Here is a 21,563-nt window from a genome sequence, read left to right on the forward strand (position 1 = left end):
TATTTGTCGAATGAAAATGACATTCAAACTTTTTTTAAAGTGCATATAGCTTCTTTTATCCAGCAAGCCAGACTTACTAAAGAAGCACAGATGAGTCAGGATAGAATAAAAGAGCCAAGGCTTTTCACCCCGGAATCATGCAGCAAGAGGTGGCTATTACAAATCATTTAATGCTCTCATCATCCGAGGAGCAAGTCCATTTTAATTAGCTGCTGACCTTGTTCCTTTTGTACCAAATCAATAACATTTGACATTTAAAAACCTAATTAAAAGAGCTGGATCTCCCAGTTAGGCTGATGTTAACACTTGTGAACTTGGGATGGATGTGCTCTGATTAAACTGTCTCTGCTCTCTGCAAGAAATAATGTGTGCTCCATCTATGATAACTCATTAACTTCAGAAAGTAAGGCTTTTAAAAAGGTGCTTAAATTGTCATTCTCTTCAAATGTCACACTGTTCTCCCTCTTTTTTAGCATACAGAAAAGAGATACAACATTGATATTCAAAACGTATTCCATTGTGTTTTCTGATAAGAGTGTCAGACGGAAAACTCATCTTTTGTTTGCCACAGATGACGTTATATTGACCGGACTTCTTTCTGGGCATTGATATGACTGCATGCCATCCTAAATTTAGAGCGTCCTAGAATGACTCAAGATGTAGAATTTCTCTTCAGCGTATTCATGCCATGAAAATAGAACATCAAAACTTTGTAAGAAACTTAACTATGAAGTCAAACTGGAGTGATCTCATCCCAGTCAGACATTTTGCACAAATCAGATACAATTTTGAATTGAGAAAAAATTAAAGTCTCATGTAAGATAAAAAAAACAACAGTCATATAAATCAGGAAAAGTCAACATAATCAGGAAACGTCTGAGTCAAAGTAAACCTGTACACGTCAAGTCTCAAGTCAATGAAACAAGTAAAAAGAGGAGTACAGGTCACATAAGACAAGTAAAAGTCAAGCCTCACATCAAAGGAGACAAGTTAAGTCTTAATTCCAAAAGAACATCGCAGGTTCATTCCCAAGGCAAAGAAGACAAGTACATTTAAAGTCCCAAGTGAAATAGTCAAGTCAAGTCTCCAGTCAAAAAAGGCAAAAAAAATAAAAAATAAAATACAAGTTCAAATCAAGTCCAAAGTCAAAGAAAATAAGTACAAGTCTTACAAATATTAAGTTAAGGAAAGATACCAAATCAATAAAAAGACAAGTGTTGGATCATTCAAGACCTGTTCAATCAAGTCTTCTCTAATTTCATCTTGATTTCAAATCAATGTAGACAAGTCCAAGTTAAGTCACAAGTCCTTAAGAGTAAGTCAAAGTCAATCACAGGCCATTTGCAAGTCTTTGAGGTCTATGAAAGATGAGCATTCAAATGATAAGCTGTGTACAAACAGTTATCTCTGTAAGTGATTCCGATATATTAAAACACTCCAGGTTTAAAACTTAGGAATGTAATGTTTTTGCTTTCAGATTTTTAGGAAGGAATCTTTGTTAGCGTTGGAGTCTGGCTTGCAATGTGATTGAAGTCTTAAATCTTCAGCTCTTACAATTAACAGACGTGTGAAGGTGACTCAGAAGGTAAGGGGTTGGTGCAGATTGTCTATTGGAGGAGACACTCTTTGATAAATATGACACCACTGCTTGCTCAGCTGACTCTAGGTCTGCAGGTACACAATAGTGTGTTTTGGTGTTACACAATCAGCATAGAGCTCTAGCTGTAGAATAACAGGTCTTATTGCCTTTGATTGTGAATCAAGTCCTGTTGCTTTGTATTGCAGTCCAGTAGCAGTCTAATTGCAGAGGTGTCACTGTGAGGGGGAAATTGGTGTTGGTGCTCGGAAACTAGAGCCTCTCTGCCTGAGGGTCGGGATGGGCAGTGGACTGCCGTGGTTATTATGGCTCCTTAAGTTACAGCAGTCTCTTTGCTCTGACCTGCCGAGCCTCGGGGAGCCGTTGGCCCTTAATTGCATTTGCACAAAAGTAATGGCTTTCTGTAGAAAGAAAATGCCACGGGAAGGATGGTGTGTGTGTGTGTGTGTGGTTGTGTGTGTGTGTGCGCTGGAAACATATTTTTCACCACATAACCATGTGGTGAAAAGAGCTGACATACGGATACAGGGACCAAAAGTCGATTATTACACTCTAAAATATGTGTTGACCCTCACCTAAAAATGACTAACAGTCAAAAATCATCACATTGATTGTTATTTGATCTTTAATACATCCACTAAAAGTGCACCACATCTAAAGAACACACCGTACCTTGTATGCGATGCTGTTGAGGACCTTCATGGCCAGATCGGACACTTCAGGAAAAGGGTCTGCAGCGAGATGTAGCAGCACCCTCCAGATCTGAGTGTAAACACTGTTGAAGGAAACACCTGGAAGAGACACAAATAAATAAGTTGACGTTTTAAAATCTTTCCGGAAAGGAAATTCTGTTTGCAGGTGCAAGTTTTTTAGACAATACACACAGAAGATGAATAACCCCACCAGCAAATACATCTAGCTCTGGTGCAACCCTGATCACTGCCATCAAAGTTCATTGAAGCAGCGGAGCTAACAGCTAGGTGGTCGTGTACAATCATCTCATTAGCATCATGCTAACTGCCACGGTCCATTTCCTCTCCCGCTGTTGGGTGTGTTGAGGTGGCACAGGGGAAATGGCCTCCAATGTCAGGCCATTGACATCATTAATCAACACACACATAAATACACACACAAGCTACATTTCTGTCACTGTCGTCATGAATGCAAATGAACAGTCTCTCCTGTTATTATGTTTTGGCAATTGGCTAATCTTCAGCTTTGACTATAAATGAGCAATGTGAACACGGTCATCATTTCCACAAACCAAAGCCTTTTTAACTATTTAAAGATGAGGCAAATACTTCCATAAATCAGACAATGCAGACATGAAAAGATCTTTTTATACAGCTAAGGGCAACCATTTTCTTAATTGAATCCAGTTTGTTTATCTACATTATTCTACAGCGGTATAGTATCGTACCACATCATATCGTTTTGTATCAAATCGGATTGGTTTTCTTATCCAATCGTGTAAAATGATGGCGTATAGCGCATCGAATCATACCAAATGTACTGTTATTGGAGATGTTGTATTAAATGAGTCGTACAATTAGATTTATATAGATACATGTAATAAATGTATTTATAATGTATACATCTGTATTTGATCTGTTGTATTAGTTAGTGTGACAGGCATTATGACATGTTTAAATGTTTATTGATTGTTAAGTGTGTAGCTGGCAAATAGCATCTCTTCTCTTTTTTAAATGATTGTATTTTATGCATGGTCCTTCGATAAAGAGATATAATAATAATTGTATCCAATCATATCTTATCGAATAGTCTTGCATCGTAACAGACCGTACCAAATCGTATCATAGTTTTGTATTTGACCGTGTATAGTTCTTTGTGTGAGCAATAACCTCCTTCTCTCCATAACCCCTCCGTACTTTGGGTTTTTACCTTCTTTCGAAGGTGGTCTCTGCAGTGCACTGAGCTGTTTCTCCTTTCACCCCACCCTCCTGTTTCCTCCCGTCTCCCCTCAGATCTCCCTAACCATGCAGGTGGTCCTGTAAACCTGGACTCTTATCCCAATCCCTTTTATCATCTCACTGCTTCACTGTCCTTACTCCTCTGTGCGGCTGAAGAATGACTGAAGCCTGGACCCTCTCTCAGCTCAGCCCCCTCTCCAGAGAGTGCTGAGAGGGTTCAATGGTCCCACGCTTCAAAGATAACAGATGAAAGGAGAGGAGGAAGATGGAGGGCTACAGCTGGGGTATGCAGAAGGATACAAAAAGCACTAGAAGACATCTAAAAAAGGTGAGGAGCTTAGAGGCCAGAAGGAGTAAAAAGGGAATTCAGTGAGATTCAGCGGAGCACGGTCAGAAAGGCGAATAAAATCTACAAAGAATATAAAAAAAGGAAAGAATGAGGAGGAAAGATTGAAAAGAGAAGGAGAGAGCTAGTGACGTAGGTAAAGAGGTGATCAGGGTGTAGCCTGAGGGGCAGGATATGATTAGCGAGCGCTACCTGCTGCAGTAAACAGTTGATAAATGTGAAATATGGGTCCTTCCCATTGAACCACCGTGCTACATTATGGGTGCACACAAATTACCGCTGCATCTCTTCTATAGTCCACATGAGGGGCAGTGACGGCGGACATTACTCACGGCTCCCTGCACCAGGGGCTGTCCTGACTTGACACGAGACAGTGGTAAAGACAGTTCATTATTGTCTAAACGAACCACTGAAGAGGGGTTTATGGCCTCCTTAATTCTGGCAGATTACATATAATACTTCTATCACGATTTTAGAGCTGTAAATGGTTGGGGCATAAAACATGAATCGGAACATTTGAAAGCGGAGAGGAAAGGCATGTTTTGAATATATTCTGGAGGGGGAAATAAGCAGTGCAAGCAGCAGCAATTCATATCTGTGATGCTCTTTAAGTGGTGTCTCAAATAAACTGACAGGTAGATGCGAGTGGAAGCTTTAGATGTGACAAAATATAAACGTCATTGCAGATACAGAAAATGCTAAGCACACACTAACTTTATTCGCTTTTATAAGTTATTTAATGGCACTACATCACGCTTTTATCCTAGGCACTTTTCAATGTTGTCTCTCTTTCACCATTTCCCACAATCACAATGATGCAGGCCTGACCATCAGGAGCGATGAGGGTTGAGTGTCTTGCTAAAAACATAGCCTGTACCTAAGTAGTAGACGTAGTCAGCATGATACACTATAAAGACAAAAGTATTGGGACACCCCTCTTAATCAGTGAATGCAGGTGTTTCATTCAGTCCCATTGCCACAGGTGTATACAATCAAGCACCTAGCCATGCAGTCTGCCTTTACAAACATTTGTGAAAGAATGGGTTGTTCCAAAGAGCTCACTGAATTCGTATGTGGTGAGTCAGTTCGTGACATTTCTTCTCTCCTAGATATTCAATGATCAAAACCGGTATTATTGCAAAGTGGAAATGTTTAGGAACCACAGCAACTCAACCAGGAAGTGGCAGACCACGTAAAGTTACAGAGCGGGGTCGCTGAGTGGTGAGGCGCAGAGTGCGTAAAAGTGGCCAAAGCTCTGCTGACTCAATAACTGCAGAGTTCCAGCTCTGGCTTTAATATCAGACCAAAACTGTGGAGCTTCATGGGTTTTCATGGCCGAGCAGCTGCATCAAGCCTTAGATCACCAAGCACAATGCCAAGCGTCAGATTGGAGGGGTGTAAAGCACCACTGGACTCTGGAGCAGAGGAAACGTGTTCTGGGGAGCGACCAATCACGCTTCTCTATCTGGCGGTCTGATGGACCAGTCTGGGTTTGGCGAATGCCAGGAGAACGTCACCTGCCGGACTGCATTGTGCCAACTGTAAAGTTTTGTGGAGGAGGGATAATGCTATGGTTGTTTTTCTGGGGTTGGCCTGGGCCCCTTAGTTCCAGTGAACAATTCTCAAGGCTTCATCTTACCAAGTCATTTTGGACAATTCTATGCACCCAACTTTGTGGAAACAGTTCCAGCATGACTGTGCCCCAGTGCGCAAAGCAAGGTCCATAAAGGCATGGTTGGATGAGTTTGGTGTGGAAGAAGAGCCCTGACCCCCACCCCATGGAACACCTTTGGGATGAACTAGAACGGAGAGCCAGGCCCTCAGGTCCAACATCAGTGTCTGACCTCACGCTGCTCTACTGGATGAATGGGCAAACATTCCCACAGACACACTCCAACATCTTGTAGAAAGCCTTCCCAGAAGAGTGGAAGCTGTTGTAGCTGCAAAGGGGGGACCAACTTCATATTAATGCCTAAGAATTTGGAATGGGATGTCATAAAAGCTCCTGTAGGTGTAAGGTGTAGGTGGCCTAATACTTTTGTCTATATAGTGTATCTTCAATTGGTTTGTGAACTACCATAAAAGCCTTGAGTTGGGCATCTCGGCAGGCGCCATCTTGGGTTTTGCCCATGGCCAGCCATCATGTTTTTTTGGAACCAGAAAAGGGTGGAGTTTAACGCTAGACCAGATTTCTTTAGGCAAAGAAAACATTACAAAATACTTTCACAAAGTGAAAACACTGTAAAATGGTTATATTTGAAATAAGTGCTGTTAATCACAAGGTAGCCACTACTTTAATCTATAATCTAACCCAGTGCTTCTCAAACTTTTTTCAGTAATGTACCCCCTTTGAAACATTTTCTCAGCCAAGTACCCCCTGACCGATCCTGAACGTTTTTGATCGAAAAAGCCTGTATGAATAATTACAATATAGTGATGTTCCCTCAGTGTGTGATGTATTAACTCATTCGTGGTATGCATTACAACAAACTAAGGATATTTTCATTTTATGCATGAAAAAAAATAACATAACACTTTTATAAAACAGATTTTTCCAAGGAGTTTTCCAATTTAAGTAATATGTTATTGTGAAAAACTATAAAATACAATACACACATTTGACATGTTTATATGAGGACCCCCTTAGTGGTTCTAGGAATGTTTTATATAAAATTGTGTTTTCTATTTAACTTATTTTACTAAGATTATTTTTTTAATTAACCTTATTATTATTTTTTTTAAATCTCACGTACCCCCTGCAGTACCCCAACGTACCCGCAGGGGTCCGCGTACCCCCATTTGAGAATCACTGATCTAAGCTATAGAGCTGAGTTTAAAAAAAACCTTGAATGACCTGGTGCAGGACTGTGATTTCACATGCTGATAATAATAAGGAAATATACAGGGGTCATTGTTCTTTAGGAAAGGAAGATGACTTACAAGACTTAAACTAACCCCATCAGCTGGTCAGTGTCACATATCCAGTAAAATATCTTAACATTTACAGGATAGATTGGAACAACATTTGGTATAGTCATTCATGTTCCCAGCAGGATGAATCATGTTGGTTTTGGTGAGCTTTGACTTCTTATCTAGGATAACAATTGATCACATTGTTAATACCTAATGACTTAGGGAATTCCATTAGCTCTACTATTTAGCGCCAATTGGCTAGTTTCAGGCAGCCCTTAAAGGACATGGGAAGTGAGCATGAATTGGGTTCATGATGTTGAACTTGATGATATTATACCTGCTCGGCATTAGCTTATTAGCATTGTCACTGGGTGCATGTCAGCATACCAATCAATAAAACCTCCATATGTAATTTACTTTCTTGCAATTGCTAAAAATCACATAAACACATTTTGAACATCAACCTATTATTCTTCCTCAACCTCTTTTTCATTACAGCCACACAGAGATACTGGCGTTGCTGTTGCAGTGTAGTAGAGTGTGTATGAATTATAGTAAGAAGGCAAACACAAACAAAGAAATTAAAATACAATCAATAAATCACTGCTGCAACTCTCCACCCGACTCCCACACTGTTCTGTTATCCTGCTGGCTTCCTGCCAGTTAGTGTCCAGCAGCATTTAGCATTTATATCTGCAATTTGTTTTGACGCTACACTACGCAGGCCACTTTACCTCTCAACACTTATTTTTGTTGTTTGCAGTGTTGACTCACAGATGTTATAAAACTGAGAAATTGTGCTGCTGTATACTAAAAACATGAGAAACAAGTTCATACATTTTTAAGGCGAGATGAAAAAAAGGCCCCAGGGTGTTGGGGAGAAAACTTCAAGCAGAAACAAATTAAGCAAATGAGTAAACAAGAAACACATCCACAAAGACAAGTGAAGTCTTTGTTAAATGAGATATAACAGAAATATAATTGCCAATGGAATTTGATGCTAATGTGCACAGTAGTATATATTTCAGCTTTTTATTTTTGGTCCTAATGCTACTAACACCCATTCGTCTGCTCGGCTCTGCTTGTTTATACATGCAGCACGCGGCGAGGTGGGTGTCGTAAACAAGAGCGCTGGGAGGCTGGGACTCTTTCAGCTGGGGCGGGGGCACAGCCTGGTGGGCGCGGGGCCAATATGTCTTTTAACCTGCTTACACTGCGCCAGCTTTAAGAGACCAGAAGCAGCTTGAAAAGGTTTAACCCGACATTGACTGCTCAATTGTTCAAATAAAAGGGTAATGAGAGCGAGTGCGAGGCTCTTTTTGTTGTTGTTTTCTTCCTAAAAAGTCCATTCCTAAGCTTTTACTCCCTGTAAGGAAAACTTCTGTAGCAATGGAGAGTCACGACTCAGAGATCGGACATTAAGAGTCCCTATTCTGCTTTTGGGTCTTCCTTTTCCTTTAGAATATTTTATAGGTTTCTGTGCATGTAAATGGTCTGCAAAGGCATAAATCCCTGTGTTCCCTCCAGAGGGAGTTTCTCTCCCCCCTGCCTGAAACCCCTCCATTGGACTCCTTTGTTTACTTCCGTAATTTAATGACATCACTAAGTGACAATCGCGCTTCTATTGACTAGCGCTCCAACACATTGTACGTGAAAAACTAAAGGACGGTACGTTTATATAAGGTCTAGACCAATCACGGCCAGCCAACCAATCAGAGCAGACTGGGAAAAGAGGTGCTGCAGCACAGGCAGTATGAGAAAATTAAAGAGCTTTTTGAACATTAAAGCATGGAGACATGACCCAGTAGATATAAATAATAATATACACCTGAAAATGAGCAGAATACGTCCTCTTTGAAACAAAATATGTTCATGCTTATGAGCGCAACTCCATCCAGGTCAATACAGCTATGTTAAAGTTGATTTTAAAAGCAGTGGAAATGAGCAGTTTTCTGGAAGTCTTTCATGTCGGTAACACTAATGTTATGAAGCATTCATTTAGGGACCAAAGCAAAGAAAAATACATTTCATTATAGTACCAGCACCTTCTTTATGCCAAGTCAAATTCTCCGATCTCTAGAGCTCAATTTACTTTTCCATTACTGCTTGCAAAAACTAGGCCGTGCAAAAGTCACATACTGGGATGTAAAAGTGAGTTTTGAACCTAGAAAATGCGAAAGAGGGAAAAGGGAACCCCTCGTTTCACTTTCTCCTTTCCCGAGGGGTGGGAGTCAGTTAATGGTTCTCCTGCTCGCATACAAGCTGGCTGTCAGGGCGCATGGTGGAGCCGCCAATCAGCTGAGAACAAGGGTGAAAGAGTTCAGTGTACGAGGAAAAGCACTCTAAGAGCCTCAGGTGGCTCACAGGGTGTATCCCCCCCTCCTCTATACTGTCCTTTACACATCTGTAAACCTTCCTTACACCCGGGCTATTCTTGGCCTGGGAGCCTTTCTTCTCTGTCACCCCCACAATCTGGAACAAACTGCCTGAATCACGCGCGTCCGCAGAAACTCTTAGTATTTTCAAATCGAGACTGAAAACATATCTTTTTGCCGCTGCTTGTAATTGAACTGCTCATATTCACACTGCAGTTTGCTTTTATTCATGTATTGTATAACTGTTGTGTTTATCTTATTATTTTTGCCTTTTAAATGCCTGTTGTAAAATGCCATTATATAATGTGTTTTTACTGTATGTATTCTTAAATGTCTTATTTTATTTTCTAAAGCACTTTGAATTGTCGCGTGCTGTAAGCTGCTATATAAATAAACTCTCCTCCCCCCCCCCACACTATTCCAGTTGGCCTTTATGCTTTCCTATAAAACAACTATTATGTTCATGAGCATGGAACACCACAACAATTCCCTGATGGCTCCCACAAGATTGCTGACATCCTCGTGGATTCATCTTCTGATTATAGACACATGCATTTCCAAACATTTGGACTACCTATGTTGCAAATGTATTATCTCTTGGATTTACACACGGCATCTATTGCACGTCTGTCCGTCCTGGGAGAGGGATCCCTCCTCTGTTGCTCTCCCTGAGGTTTCTCCCATGTTCCCTTTAAACTGTGGGTTTTCTCTGGAAGTGTTTCCTTGTACGATGTGAGGGTCTAAGGACAGAGGGTGTCGTATTGTCATACTGATATTCTGTACAAACTGTGAAGTCCACTGAGACAAATGTAACATTTGTGATATTGGGCTATATAAATAAACATTGATTGATTGAAAAATAAATAAATGCATCTGCACCGCCCACAGCCGTTGGAACATTTTTTTCCCCAGACAATTAAAGGGCTACTTCAGCAATTTCTCATTCTACTTTTATACAATAGCGACCTACAATAGATAGAAATTCCATACAAATTAAAACAGCAATCCAGTATATGTCCTAGTACAAGTCAAACTCATAGACTATCAAATATGAACGTGACACCATCACAGAAACACAATCAGCTGGCTGCAAGCCAAATCTAAGGCTTCACCTGTCACTCAAAGCGACCACGCCCTCAATCAAATGAGACTTTAAGCCTAAATGCAACTTAAAAGGCTAGCTGTAGATTGACAATTAGCTATAGAAACCAAATGTTTTTTTGCATTAGGCTGTAAACATAATATTTTCTACTGTAAAGTTAGGAATTTTAACCACGGGTCAAGGACATCAGGGTTGCCTGAAGGACTTGACAAAGTTCCTCCAGAGATAAAGAAGGAATCCGTTTTTATGGGCTGACTAGTCTGTCACATCACCAATGCAATGACTTGAATTGAGCAAAACTTGTACGTTGTTTCCCTTAATATAGCAGGGACATGCTATCAAGCTACCTCAATCAGATTACCAGTGCTAATGCTACCATGCTAGGTTTAGTGGTGAAGTACTTTTGTTTAGTTCTCACCTATGAGGGAGTTGAGGGAGGAATAGGAGGACACCCGTCTCATTTTGTCGATGGTCTCAAAGGAGAGGATGTACTCGTCGTTGTCGGGGCTCCCCAGGGTGCTGCTGGCGCTGCTGCTGGTGCTCAGGTTACCAGGAGAGAAGGCTGCTGGTCCCCCTGAACCAAAGGAAAACACACAACTGTTACCCTCAAATCTGAAATATCACAAGCACCATAACTGTAATACGTGAAAAATAGGAAGAGGCTATCATTTTGTTTAGAAAGTACTTTAGCTGCTGTAATAGAGCTGTATAAATACAGTGTATTACTTTTATTATTGTCGTAAAAATACAATATTTAAATCTACATTTGATAAGGTGTGAGGTGAGTAAACAGATCTTGCATGGCGACACAATCATTTCCCCATTATTTAATTTCAGGCGTCGGGCTCAGTCGTCTCCTGCTGTAACTCTTCTGATCACCAAACATTACTATGGCTCATGAAAACCAATGACGTCATGCGTCCTCACAGCAGGAGCAAACGTGGAAATGGAAATTGGTTATGTGTGGAAATACACTCGGCAGTTATTGATGATAAACACGGCTGTATACTGGAATATAGGGAAATTAGAAACGCTGTCACCAAGTGCCACTGATTTAACCCCACTATGGGCTCATTACTCAGACAGGCAGTGGGAGACAGAAAAGAGTGGGGGGGCTGCAGCTGTCTGTCTCAGCAGTGACACAACAGGAGGTTAAAGTGACGGCAGGCCATGTGTTCACAAAGCTGTGGACATGGATGAGGATGACACGACGCGGCTGAAATGTTCACTTTACTTGCCGTTAGGATTATTTGAACAATTATTCTACTTATTAATTGTTATTTAATATTTCATAAAAAAATAGTTTTATTATTTTCTGATGGTTAAACTTCCTTATTTTCAACATTTCACCAGATATAAGACTTGCCAAAGTGCACTTTCTTGCAGATAGTTATCTTAAAGTCTTTGTTTAAATTGTATTATATTTCTTACTTGCGTGTAAAGCCTGTTAACAAGCTGCTCTAACAAAAACATTTAGAATTTGTGATCAATAGATTATGTTTAATTATATTTATTTGTAATGTATTCTATTGTTTCCTGAGCTCCTCCTGACAGCCAGCTGTGTTATAAGATAATATGAGTATGCTTGAAAACAAACGGCTGTGATTGGTTGAATCATTCTGATTCTGGCTCCTACACACGCTTTCTATATTCACCACCTCTGTAAGTGTGTTTGCCAAACTGAGCACCATTCTGATCCATCATGGGGGGGTTTTAAAGGCAAACAAAATGCAACTAAACACCAGTAACCTAGCAAACTGCAATATCCCTAAACACAATGGCATGTGGCGAATGGAAAAAGTTCATGGGAAATGGATAATAACCTTTTTATTCATTTTCATAAACTTGATTGTTTGATATGGATTTAGTTTGAATTACAGAATTGTGAAAAATAAATATGACTGTCAATAAATGATTCTCAGTAAGAAATGGTAATTGCTTTGGAGGTGTAAGGCATCTACATGATATTATAAAACGGACAAGTCAAATCAAGCAATCTGATTGGTTCTTAGCCGTGATATACTGAGCGTATACCACGGGTAGAATTGTAAGTTACTTTTCACAACAAGTCAGTATCCCTCCGCGTCTGAGAAAAACTGTATACCGTTGGGCTGAAAAGCAAACTGCCTGCAGTTTGCTTTTCAGACTGGAACAAGAAAGCAGCGGAGAAGTAACGGGGCAGAAACCCTCCTTTTTACGCAACGGTCCAGACATAGATATCAAACGGCAAAACATATTCAGTTGCCAGTTACTTTGGCATTAGGGCAGGGATATCTAGATACTTTCCAAGGTTTGACATAATGAATTGTGCTACTTTTAAAGCAAGCAACGATGTTTTCAAATCTGTAATCAAAGAGGTCCGCAAAAACGCTATCGACCAATCAGATTGCTTGATTTGACTTGTCAGTTTTATAAATATATTTCCATTTCTTCCGTTACGAAACAAACTAACAAAGCATAAGATGGAAACATTTAAGATTAACTTCGACCTCCGGGGGGGTCTTACTATGGAGGAGTGGATTGAGCAGTGCCTATCTCCAGAAACAAAAAGCACCTAAACGACGACATGCAGAGCTACGTGAAGAGCAGGTAGACCAACTGGAAAAGTACCACCATTCAAAAGCTTTCTGATGCGGGTCTTGAAACAAAGCAGATAAATGATGACCGTAGTGGCCACAGGTGCGAAAGCTCTCTCCAGAGCTACTGGAAGCCCAATCTCAGGGACCGGAGAAAGTGGAGCAATATTCTGACCACGCCAAGCAACAGCCTAGATTAGAACAACCTCAACCTATACAAGTAACCTCGTAAGCCATGCTACTGATGCTGGACAGTTTTTCAGTGGCTGCACAATAAACGGCAACATACAAATGAATGTAAATAAATAGCCAAATAATGGATCAACGCTCTCTGTTTAATATGTTCGCTAGCTGTTAGTGTTGTTGCATAGCAACCACCTCGCACTATGTTTCGTGCAGAAGGCAACGGAGGGACTATTTTATTTTGAACATCATTATTTACTAATAAAAACTATTTAAATTAGAGTGTGTATTTTTCTTTCATATTGCCACACTTGGTAACCGTTTTATAAAAGCAATAGCTCACGACAGGCCGTGGTATATGCTCATTATATCACAGCTAAGGGGGTTGTCGACCCTCCGCTTCACGTCGGGCTGAACCACGCCCCTTAGCTGTGATATAATGAGCATATACCACGGCCTGTCGTGAGCTATTGCTTAACTATACAACAGCTCAGTGAACTGGCCTCAGTAACCATGGTGACGGATGTTCACTGCTCATGGCTCTGTACTTTCTGAGCCCATCTCAACAGGCCTGCAGTTCAGCACCACGGACAGTTCCCAGTCCCACAGCAGCTCAGAGCTCTGTGCATCTGCCCGACTTTCTTTTAAATCTATGATTAAATACAATGTGCAAGATGACTGCTAACTGGATCTGCATCATGTTGTTGCTAACATCCAGGATGTAAAGAATGAAGAAAGGCCCGGACACACCAAGCTGACACCAAAGAACTGACACAGACGGACCCCCGACTGTTGTGTCGCCTCGCGTCTCTGCCATGTTTCGTACTGGAACACACCGCAAAGACTTCAGCTGAGGGCCAAGAAGCACGTATGAACTGCGCATGCGTGAGTGGCAATAACTCTCCTTACCAGCAGGCGGCGGTAGTGTGTATTCGTCATTCAAAAGAGGCAACAACCGGAAGACAGACTGCGTGATAACCGAGAGAAGAAGAACAGACTGCGTGATATAAACAAACAACAGATAGCGTGTGCGTTCCATTTTCACTCTACAACGAGAAGCTCCTGTGTCGAGAGCTGGAGTTAAATGAAATCTCAGATTTGCCTTCTTAATAGTTTGTTTGGGTCCCTCACTTCCGTTTCGCTTCTCATGCACTGATTCGCTAGCTGAACAGCCAATCAGAGTGATTTATTTTGCCTTTGGCCGTCGGCACGGCTGAAAAGACACGACGGTGCGGGACACACCAATCTGAGTAGGGCGTGTCGACGCCCATCGTTGGCCTGACGCCCATCGACGGCCAAAATCGGCTTGGTGTGTCCGTGCCTTTAGTCAATAACTAATGTGGATACTTACAGGACCACAGTGAGGCAAAACAAAACAAAGTTTAAAAGAAGTTTGAGCAGCAACTATGAAAGCTAGGGGGAATATCAAAGTGGAAATTGACAAAGCAGAAGCCAACATTGAGTTGCTGGGGGGGGAGCTTCATAAACAATGTACACTACAAGAATAATACGGAGATATTGAAGCGATACAAGGATTCACTCATAGTCAAATAAGAGCTTCTAAAATTGGTTATGTCCCCCGAGTATTTCTCAGAAGACACAAGCCATTATTGAAAAATAACTTCATATAAGTCACCTGCCATGTTTAACTAGGTCAAACATGGCAGGTGACTCTTCCTGATGGGTAACGCTGTTTTGACCCAAGATGTTGAAGTGTTACTCTATATGGAGCAAAAACTGTAAGTAGTCCATCATTTGATTTAAACAATGGATATCATGAGTTTGAAAATTGTTGAAAACATATGCTAGTTAAGAAATACTTGTACTTGTTTTAAGACACTATATTGTGTAAATGGCAGAAGCAATAGCAAACATGAAGTCCTACCTGCAGTAGTAATAGTCCAAAAGAAAGACTCATCCATTGCTTTGTACATTTTGGAACTTAAGCTCCTTTTAAGATCTTACATTTTCTGAAGAAAGAATTAGTAGGAATCTTTTTGGGAAAGGGTAGAAAATCCCTACTTACATGTTGGAGGCAAACATGTTGATAAAGCTTATTAAAAGACTACATTTCTGGACCAATTCTGGACTTTAGCCATAACATCATATTTGTAAGCCATGGAGGACAAGGATGATGAGAATGAGTTTCTTGCATGTGAGAGCTAGATTGTAAGAACTTCAAAAACCTGGGCTGTTATCTGTGCTCAGCTGCGGGTGAAAGCTCTTATTCGTGCTTACTGAGTGTCATGGCAATAATAGAATATAGAGGAAAGCCAGAGGACTGTTGCAGCCTAATGAAATGCTCTCAGAATCCTTTCTGTCACTGAGCTGAGTAAACCTCCTCCTTTGTCTTCAGTCCTCCTACAGATTCAACTGAAGTCCGGTACATCTGATTTATCTCCCAGCACCCCCTCCTACCCTCTTCGTTGAGGTTGAGGTTCTGCAAGCTCTTGTTCAGGTTACGGGCGGTGGTGGCAGCTCTGATGTTGGTGTAGGAGTTGACGGAGCGCAGGCGGGGGATGGCAGGGCTGTCCCTCACTGGAGTCAGGTTCCCGGGCTCTGGGGGGGAGAGGAGGAGGAGGGGGGATTTTACCCAAACACGTGAAATCAGTGTGTTCTTGTTAGAAAAATATCACTCGTCACCAGCTTGAGCTTCAATACCAGGATACATTTATTATCCTGGCAAGAATGGAAGTAGTCATCACATACAGAGCATCAACTAGTTCCTGAACAGTGTCCCTCACATGCTGATATACAAGAGAGGGAGTTACACGGTCACAAGATGGAAAATACCAGTTTAAGCAGTATTCAATGTTTGGTTCAGATAAGCTGAGGCCCACGTCAGAAATGAGCATGCTTGTCACATGTCTATCTCCATAGAGGCTGAATCACCATCACATAGCTATCATATGCCTAAAACAGTCCTGATGCTCTTCTAGGTAATCAGACATCCTGTCATGTACACAGCTACAGATGGGATACCTTTGTTATTATGTGTACTCTGATATTGGAAGAGGACATTCAGGATTTTCCCGACAGTTCTGATAAGAGTAATGTGAGAATAAGAAACATTCACACATTACCCTCTTAACAGTGGCACCAATCTTTTCAATATGCATTATAGGGCTGCATGATTCGGAAGGAAATGGTTTGGATTATTTTGACTGCTATATGCTTTACACTACTGGAGGCATTGATACATTTTTGGGCTGAAAAATACTTTTTCCCATTGACTTATATTGGGGAAAAGATTTCAATGATGTAATTTAATAAACTTGTAACTAAGTTACTGACACAGATTCTGTTATTGAAACAAAAATCAATCCTCAAGGTTCAAGGCTTTTATTGGTCATACGTACATAGCTACAGTAGATATGACGATGCTGTTATTTGATGGGGTTTCTGTGCCCCTGACTCTCTTTCGTCATGCTTTAAATGTTGCCCTCTCATTAAATAACTGCCGAAAGCTCACCCCCTATCAGCCTGCAACCAATACTGTGCATCCTGCGATTCAAATTCAAATTGCGCTTTCGATAAGCTTAGTGTCTTTACACTAACAATGAACAATGCAGGTATTTACTTCTTTATACAGGGACACATGCTTTGATTCACATGCCTTGGTAATGCTCTGAATATATTGGGTTCAATCTCCTAAACCTTAACTATGCGAGTATGCGTAGATAAAGGGAACCTTTATGAGTTTCTTAGTGTGTGAACCTGGGATAGTTATTGTACATACTGTATAACTTTGAAAATTCAATAAGTCATAAAATAAAATAATGAGCAACAATTTAAATTAAATGACGACGTATGTTTAGATTTTGGGCAGATTTTTACTCCATTGACTTTACATTACAGAAACATTGTTATAAAAAGTGCATAAAAAGACAAGGTACAATGTGTGTGTGTGTGTGGGGTACCTGCAGTGTTAGCTGGTGAGGGCACTGTGTAGTTCTTCTCCTCCTCAATGAACTGCAGGGCCACGGTACAGAAGTTGCTCTCATACTGGACCACCAGGTGACTCAGCGCCACCACCAGCTCCTGCACACACACAGGGAGAAAAGTAAACATAAGGATCACTTCTACTGATTGTAACTTCTTAAAATGTAACTTCTTGATATCTTTGAGCCAAGCAGGATTTTTCAAATTAGTAATAAATGTCTACCATAAATAATATAGATTATAAATGAAAAAATGGGTTTTAGGGGCGGTTATGGCTTAGGGGTTATCGTGGTTTGAGTAATACCATTTTTGTGTAATACCATTACATATGTTACACAATTTAAAATCCTATAACTGGATTAAATAGTAGTTCTTCAAAAATGTTGAAACCTTAGTTTCTACTTAAAGATATATCATATCAACATCCGTTTAATTCTATAACATGTTCTGTGAGAGAGTTTTGAGCGTCAGTGACCTTGCGGACCACCGGGCTGCCGTCGTTGATTAGCTGGGCCAGCATCATCACCACGTTGTGGTCGATGGTGGTGGAGTGGTCCGTCCGCTCACCAGAGTTCCCCACAAACGTCCCGAGAGCAAAGACGGCCGCACACCTCACCTGCACACACACACACACACACACACACACACACACACACACACACACACACACACACACACACAACAACACACACACACACACACACACACACACACACACACACACACACACACACAACACACACACACACACACCACACACACACACACACACACACACACACACACACACAACACACACACACACACACACACACACACACACAACACCACACACACACACACACACACACACACCACACACACACCACCACACACACACACACACACACACACACACACACCACACACACACACACACACCACACACACACACACACACACACACAGTCAACATCTCTTGGTTCAACAGAGTGTCAGAATTGATGTATTATTGCAGGTCAACCCGGAGAATAGCTTTGCATGGGCTCCCTCAACAAAAATCAATGGGCTTTTTCAATTGGATTTTAGAATATTCCAGAAAATAAGCTTTGTGCCTAACATGTTTATGAGATTTACACATTTTGTTAAGCAGGATAATCTCCACATATAAGTAAAAAGCTAACGTTAGGCTATAAACAAATTACATCAAGGAAGCTAATGTTCAGCGTGATGACGTTTAGCAGTCGTATTTACTCATTTTTTGGCACTGTTTTTATGACACAGAAGCTTTGGACATTCACAAACGGGGTAATTATTTGATGTCGTAGAAAAAGAAAGTACGATCAGTATGAAACCCACTGTAGAATAACAGTGATATGAGCTCCAGTGAGCTGCTTTTGTCACTATAACTCATTAGTTTCTCCACACGCTTTGTTGGACGTTTAATTCAAACTTGCCATCAATCAGGAGGACATTTCCGTGATGAATTGGATTCACAAACTGAACAAATCTCAACCAGCACAATATCTAATATGTGTTTGTTGTATCAACAGAATTTGTTTTAGTTTTTGTGTGCAAGCATCAAGATGTTTTTAATCTTTAGACATTCTACAGCACACAGATGTTGCTTTGACACAGTGTGCTTTTCTCAAATTAAAATGATCGGCTGTAACTTTTCAACTAGTTGTAATTTGAGTTAGAATAAAGGACAAGATGAGGTTTATACAGGCACTGTGACTTCAATCCAAATGAAACACATGACTATCATACTGAAAAGCATCTTAATGTGGCAAACTCACGCACAGAATTCAAACAGACTTGAATTCTTTCTAACCATTTATGCTTCAAGAAGCTCATCTCAATTGAATATTTCACCTCCTCCTTTCCCTCACTCGCGTCCCTTCCTTGCGTCTTAGCTCCGCCTCCGTAAGATGCGAGCGAGGGACACGAGGAGGTGACGCGAGGACAGAGGAGTCCTCAGGTATTAATTGGGATGTCCTCGTTCACTCAAACGTCACTCTTAAACGACGTCCGTTAATGATGACATGTGCACAGCTGTATACCCTCTCATCGGGCTTAACTGAATAACCCTTTAGAACCGGCCCATTTCTGGTTAAATATTTATTTAAATGAAGGAATCTTTCTCTTGTTAGTCAAGGAATGATGGTTGGTCCTGCTTTTGTGTTCCGTTTTGGTGTAAAATGTACATTTAAATAAAAATATAATGATAGTAATGTGAAAGCCTTTACTCTGAACATGTGTGTCCTGTAGATCCCCACATTCACCACAAACCCACATTCAGGACTGTGAATTTTAAATAATGTAACTGCTGAATATCTTAACACAAAACAATAAAAATAATTGTTATTTATCAAGATCTAGCCATTTATGAAATAGCTTTCTTAATAGCTATGTTTTAGTGACGTTCAAGATCATTAAACATGACTTAAATTGTTTAACCTTAAGAAATGAATTGCACATAATAATTCCCACGGAGCTGTGAGCACTTGTCGGTTTTCCTCTGTTGAAATGGACCAGCTGTGAAGGTGGGGGCGGGGCTTTTATGCTTGAGTAGTGAAAACACTTCCGCGTAGTCTGCTCTCGTGTATCCTCCCGCACCCCTCCTCGACTCCTCCGTGTGCATTTCAGCTATTGGGACGTCCTTCGACATGGCGTGTCTTGATCGGTTTCCGGGTCAAGTCCCGGAGGAGGGGAAGAGAGGAGTCGAGGAGGGGTATTGAGTTTAACCTAATGTGGCAACTTCAATTAGGGTACTTTTGGAAGCCGTAGTTAGTAATGATATTGTATTTCCAAGCCTTGTATAAAAACTCACACAACATATAGGAATATGGTAATATGTAGCTGTATCTGTGATTGTCCGGGATACTCATAAACAGTTTAGTGGCACCACTGTGGCTACTGTATGTTTTTTCATTTTAATAATCTGTGCAGGTTTTCAGTCAGTTTCTACATGTTCAGCACAATAAAATGTCAATCCTTGCTTGTTTCTTTAAATGACTGAGGACTAAACAATCTGGGTGCATTTGTGTTTTGCTTTTAAACACATCCTTTCCTTATGATTTGTCTATACCAGGGATCACCAACTACATTTGTCCAAGGGCCAAAATGTATCCAATAGACACTTTCGCGAGCCAGCGATTTTTATATATATAGCCCAGAATTTTTTAATTGTTGACTGGGGGGGGCGGGGGTTAGGGTTAGGGTAATGTTGTGAATCGAGTGGCCCATGGAGGTGGTGGGGTTATGGTATGGGCAGGCGTATGTTATGGACGACGAACACAGGCCACTCGATTCACAACATTACCCTAACCCTAACCCTACCCCTCACACCAGATACTGACTGGTTTTCGGACCCCCCCAGACCCCCCCAATAAAGCAAAACTGCATTTTTCAGAGTGGCCTTTTATTGTGGCCAGCCTAAGGCACACCTGTGCAATAATCATGCTGTCTAATCAGCATCTTGATATGCCACACCTGTGAGGTGGGATGGATTATCTCGGCAAAGGAGAAGTGCTCACTATCACAGACTTTTTCAGATTTGTGAACGATATTTGAGAGAAATGGTTATTTTGTGTTTATAGAAAATGTTTTAGATCTTTGAGTTCATCTCATGAAAAATGGGAGCAAAAACAAAAGTGTTGCATTTATATTTTTGTTCAGTATATATATTCTTGAATTGTCCGAGTGGGACTTTGATACTTTGTTTTTCAGATGACCCCCTCACCTCGGGGATGGGGTCCGTCAGCAGGGTGTAGAGCTTCTCGTGGGCGCTGTCCCGGACCCCGCACCAGCGCGCCGGGTCGAAGTTCTGCCAGATGCGGCCCAGGCAGATGGCCACCCACTGGCGGAGCAGAGGGTGGGGATCCGACAGCTGCTCCAGACAGTTGGCTATTAGGTTGCCTTGCAGACATGCCTCCTGGTGGGGGGGGGGAGAAGGAGTGATGAAAGTTAAAGAGTGTGAGAGATGTTCAGTAGGTTTTAAAACCAATGTACCATTATGAACCATGAAAAGGAAGACAATGTGGGGCAGGGGATCTCAGAGGAAGCGTGTGCAGACCTCGGGTCTTTCTCAATGTCGAGGAGGCTTGCTTGGTAGCGAGGCATTATCTTTCCTAGCCTCGGAAACGAAGAATTGTGGAACAGGCTAACAGGCTAACAGGTGTGCGTCATCCACTTTAAATGGAGCGCTATTTCCGCCAAAGATTTGGAAATTGGTCCGTGCGCAAAGCATTGTGGGGATTTTAAGACGCGGAGTCTACACATGTGCAGCCTCAAAATGTCTCGCTACGAAGTACGCCAGCCTCGGTAGAATTCCAAGTATGCTGGACATTGGAACAGTCCTTCGGCGGGACTCGATGACGTAGTATGCTTAAAATAGTGGCTCTGGAGCAGCTTTACTCGACATTGAGAAACACCCCTCATCTGTCTGCACCACACATGGTTTGATTCAGGGTAAAGATGTTCACCGCACTCATTGGCCTAAAGTCAAGCTGTTCAATGACTATACAGACCGCTCTTGTGAAAATAGTCATTAAAACACCTGTGAACCATGTGCATATGTTTTGGTCTCTGCACAACTACTGGACTTAAAATGTCAA

At 41.3% G+C, this 21,563-nt stretch overlaps 1 protein-coding gene across 1 annotated transcript in view; it reads right to left on the reverse strand.

Moving 5' to 3' along the window:
- rptor (regulatory associated protein of MTOR, complex 1) overlaps nucleotides 1-21,563 on the reverse strand; it is a 262,325-nt gene that overhangs the window by 42,258 nt on the left and 198,504 nt on the right. The window contains 6 exon segments of the mRNA XM_034240379.1: nucleotides 2,270-2,388; nucleotides 10,683-10,838; nucleotides 15,442-15,582; nucleotides 16,944-17,064; nucleotides 17,441-17,581; nucleotides 20,690-20,881. Coding sequence (XP_034096270.1) covers nucleotides 2,270-2,388; nucleotides 10,683-10,838; nucleotides 15,442-15,582; nucleotides 16,944-17,064; nucleotides 17,441-17,581; nucleotides 20,690-20,881 — 870 coding nt within the window.

This window comes from Gymnodraco acuticeps, unplaced genomic scaffold, assembly GCF_902827175.1.
Source record: "Gymnodraco acuticeps unplaced genomic scaffold, fGymAcu1.1, whole genome shotgun sequence".
In the NCBI taxonomy this organism is placed as follows: domain Eukaryota; kingdom Metazoa; phylum Chordata; class Actinopteri; order Perciformes; family Bathydraconidae; genus Gymnodraco; species Gymnodraco acuticeps.